Below are 4,430 nucleotides of genomic sequence, written 5' to 3' on the forward strand. Positions count from 1 at the left end.
ATGTATTGGATTGGTTTGGTGACTCAATCCAATACTGATACAGTTTATTGGAATCAAAAACAATACTGATATCCATAAATACCAATACATGTACTGTACCATTTCACCGTGGTTATTCAGTTTTTTTTTTCCTTGTGTGCTCCTTTTTCAGCATCTATTTTTTTCTCTTTCTCTTTAATTGCCAAAACTTTCAAATTTTGTTCATAAAGACCTTAAATTGACCTTCAAGTTTTGTAAGCTCCAATTGTGGATCCCCCTACTAACTGGGTGGTTGAATGGCTAATTAATCCCTTTTCAAATAGATGGAGAAAAATTGCTACTTTCAGGATGCAAGGAGCAGGATGTAAACGTTAAATTCATTAGAAAAAAACGTTAAATTCATGACGGGCGATCCAACAAGAGATAAATAGAGGGGGAAAAAGGAAGACAGCCGAGCATATGTATACAATTCAAACAGATCATCGAGTGGCAAAGAAAGGAGACTATGACTAGACGAAGATGAGAAGAATATTAATAGAAATGATGATGATCATCGGTGCAATGACAGGGTGGATGGATCGTGGATCGAACACATTGCATATAATATTGAAGAAGGGAAGATCGGAAAGATGGCTCCAATGACCAAAGAGCCCCTTATTCAAAAAAAAAGGAAGACCGACTTCGAGTCTACCAGAAAATGACCAAAAAAAATGCAACCGAAGAGAAACAGAGGAAATGGCGAAGAGGGAATTAATCATAGTAGGAAGCGAAGGCGCGATGATTGAAGAGCGGGGTAGAGGGAGACTATTTGCTACCGCTCATCATCGAGATCCTTCTTGCAGTACGAGCCAACAAGCCTTCACTAGCAGGCTCGGCAGTGGTATTGAGGTCGGCGGTCATTTTGAGTCCTTTGATCCCTCCTGGAGCGGGGGCGGGAACGACAGGAGTCGGGCCAGAAGCGCTCCTACCGGGGCTGACAGAGAAGTTGGATTGGGCGGGAGAGAGTGGGTGGTTGGGAGTAGTAGATTGGCGGGCGACGGAGGGCCGCATGCGGTGGCCCCTGATCTCGATCTCCGTGAACCCCGAGGCCTGGCCCTTCTCTAGATTGATCTTCGACTCCTTCTCGCGCTCCTCGGTCCGCTTTAGTAGACCGGCTGGGGTCAATGGGACTAGTGAGGAGTCGATGCTCGGCAACAGCGAGAGCTTGCTCGCTCCAGCGATCTCCCCCGAGTTCCGTCGCTTCTCTTCCACCGCTGCTGTCGCCGATTGGCTATGTCCATACATGCTCGACGAGCGTCGGTTCGCTCGGATCGTCGCGTCCTTAGGCTTCCCGCTCTCGGCTGGTGATGTCGAGTCTGCCTTGAACGTCCCATGGAGCTTCATCTCTGCTATTCTACGCTCGCGAGCACGTGCTTCATCGTCGTCTTCCTCTGGTTCGGGTTGTTCCTTAACCCCCGCCCAGCCTCCACTCAGCCCTGCTGAAGGTGCCGAGGCACCTGGAGTGACTGATGTACCAGTGCCCAATCGGAGAGGTTTGATGTTGTTGGATGCAGCTGGAGGCGACCGCATACCAAAATACTGTAGCCAGCTCGATCGTTTGGCTGCTGGATTGGCGGCTGTGGAAGCATTGTTTGAGAGACCTGCCAAGTTTAGAGGCTTTAGTTCCTCGGTGTTTTTACTGAACTATTTCAAGGAGGAAGACGCACCACCTTTAGCACTTTGAGAGTCACTGGATGTGGCATGGGCGGTTGTCGCGGATCGGGTGCGCTGTCGAGCTGGACTGTTGTAATCGCTCGAAAGCACTTTTTCGAATCCATCATGAGCTGAGATACGATCGAGGATCTTGGAGATGTAGAGTACCAATGCCTTATTGGTATCTTGGAGCGCTTTAATTTCTGTTGAAGGAATTGGACAAAAAGAAATGTAAATTAAGCAGTTGTTCTCCAAAACAAATCAGTTGATTTGGTCAAACCCCACCTTGGTCTCTATCCTTGTTGATTTTCTTCGCTTTCTTTCGCTCTTCAAGCTCGACCTTACGACCTTGGTGAACTTCAGTTTCCTCAGCCTGTGCAAGTTCAGCAGCAAGGTCCAATCCAAGCCCGGAGGGCTCGTTTCTACGGTTGGGGATTCGCTTAGGTTTCGTAGTTTTCGAGATGCCAGCTTCGACAGCCCCAGTGGTCCGGGTACCATCTCCATGGGACTCAAGTATGGCCCGTTCGATCGCTGCATCCGCATCTTCGTCATCTTCCGCGTCTTCATCTTCCTCCTCGACACCCTCAAGGGATGGAGTCGATGAGCTTGAGGGACTTGTCCGACGAGGAGCTGGGGTAGGTCCTGGGGTGGATTCGCTTTCGTCTACGCGCAGGAGTTGTTTGATGTCAAATCCGCCCATGAGGGTCCGTTCACCAACCAAGAATTGGTAGGATTCATTATCATCCATTAGTTGTTCATTGACGCGTTCTAGATCCGCGAGCTGGGTCTTCAGGGTCTCAGCCGAGGCCAGAGCTTGCTCCATCGAGGTCTGGTTGGCCGCCTGTTGGGCCTTCAGGGCTTCAAGCTCAGCCTTAAGGGCTGCTGATGTATGCTCTTCTTCCAGACGATTCGGAAGTTCTGCCGGCATAGCTGACTTGATAGGTGAAACGGGCTGTGAAGGTACTGAATCCGCTTTGGTGGTCTCGGCGTACTGTTTCTGAAGCGTGACAAGCTGGGCATTTGAGGTCGATAGCTGGGCTCGTAGGTTGGCTTCCTCTTCAGCCCAGGCAGCTTTACTGGCTTCGGCTTCGTCCGCCTGAAATTGGATGGAGAGATGAGATGGTCAGTGGATTGATGTGATGGAATTTGAGCTTGCATGCAAACCTGTTGGAATTGAGTGCGTTCGAGTTCTTTGTGGGCAGCTTTAAGCTTTTCCAGCTCCTTTGTTGTACGCTCATACTGAGTTTTAATCTCCTGGGCCTCGACCAAGTCGGCTTCCATCCTGTCGATAGTACTGGCGAGTTGGTCGGCTTTTGAGCGCCAGTTAGCGCATTCGGCGGTCGCGTCGGCTTCCTTCTCCTCGGCGGCGGTGATGAGCGCCTTGAGACTCGATACCTTGGCCCGCTCGCGCTCGAGTTCGTCAGCAGAGCCATGGGTGTTGACCGAGTTGGACCTGGCCGGATGCATGTTCGAAAGGCGTTTGGCGGCGGTTGTTGTTGGCGGATTGGGATTCTTGGCGGGACTGGATGTAGTGGATGAGGCGGTGGATTTGCGCAGGGGAGAAGAGGAGGCCATGATGGGCGGAATAAACAGAGTCACGCTGAGATGGATGAATGCACAGGATGGATGCGATGGAAATATGTGTGAGTGGATGGGGATAGCGGGCGGACGGTGGGCGAGGATAGCGATAAAGGAGGGTGGGAAAAGAGGAACCGACTGAAGACCGGCCAGGACGACACTGACTGAGATCACAGCGATGTCACACAGACTGTCATGAAGCTGTACAGCGCATGTACATATCTGCAGTGTCTCAGTGAGCTCACTGTCCATACGAATTCCGTGGAACGGACATCACATTCAACTTTATTTGTTTTAAATAAATATTTATTTATCCTATGTTCACAAAACAGATCGCTTCCAGCAACCGAGATTCACCAGGATCTGTCTAACGAAAGTCAACCTCCACCAGTGGAACCGAACGGCTCGAGCTCAGGATGTGCGGGAGCAGTATGCATATCATCAGTACCTGATATGCAAACATTGGGTTCTGATCAGGAGAGGTTGATGATAGCTTAGCGTAGCATGGGAGCAACAGAAAAACATCACCGTAATGGCCAGTTGAGTCTGTTTACGCTCGCGGCAGCATCGTACTGAGCCCAATCGAATGACCCGAGTGTATAGATGGACATAGTCAAGAGCTCCTTTTGGAAGGAGAAGTCGAACCCACCAAAATGCACAATCTTGTTGAACGGCAGAGTGATTTGGTAGAAACACTCGAGTCAGACGGAGAGCGGAGAACAAAGGAACGGCCAAAATGAAAGGAGTAATGGGTTGAAAGACAACTTGGTGGGAAGCCGTTCACGGTTGTCCTTCACGTTAGATCGGCCATCTATGATCTCATAAGAAAATGTCTGTGGATAAACCAAACCTCGAAAGTGACTGCGGAAGTGACTGCAGCTGGATTTTCCTAGCAAACCTCCAAATGAGTGTGGTTTTGAACACTTTTACTGGGATTTGCCAAAAGAAATTCCATGGCTTCCTCTCTCGGATACTCTCGGACACATGGCGCCCAGCTCAGCTTGACTCACCCTCCCGATGGGACTAGGTAGCTCAACTCACCTCCGATGGGACCAACTTAACAGAAGATCCCTTCTCCAGGAGCACTCTTTGGCAGGCAGTACAGGGCAGGGCGGCCCTGCAAACGCGCAGCTCCGGCCCAAAGCTTCGTAGCCCGGCGACGGATCCAACCAGCGGAATGC

At 50.4% G+C, this 4,430-nt stretch overlaps 1 protein-coding gene across 1 annotated transcript; it reads right to left on the reverse strand.

Moving 5' to 3' along the window:
• Nucleotides 1-783: 783 nt before the first annotated feature.
• On the reverse strand, nt 784-3,501 carry PtA15_3A143 (uncharacterized protein; the record flags this gene model as incomplete). Its single annotated transcript, XM_053167082.1, has 4 exons — nt 784-1,619; nt 1,686-1,874; nt 1,957-2,767; nt 2,836-3,501. 4 exons carry the CDS (start codon nt 3,499-3,501, stop codon nt 784-786), a joined length of 2,502 nt encoding a protein of 833 aa, XP_053018334.1.
• Nucleotides 3,502-4,430: the final 929 nt, after the last annotated feature.

The sequence above is a fragment of the Puccinia triticina genome, chromosome 3A (genome assembly GCF_026914185.1).
Source record: "Puccinia triticina chromosome 3A, complete sequence".
NCBI lineage: Eukaryota > Fungi > Basidiomycota > Pucciniomycetes > Pucciniales > Pucciniaceae > Puccinia > Puccinia triticina.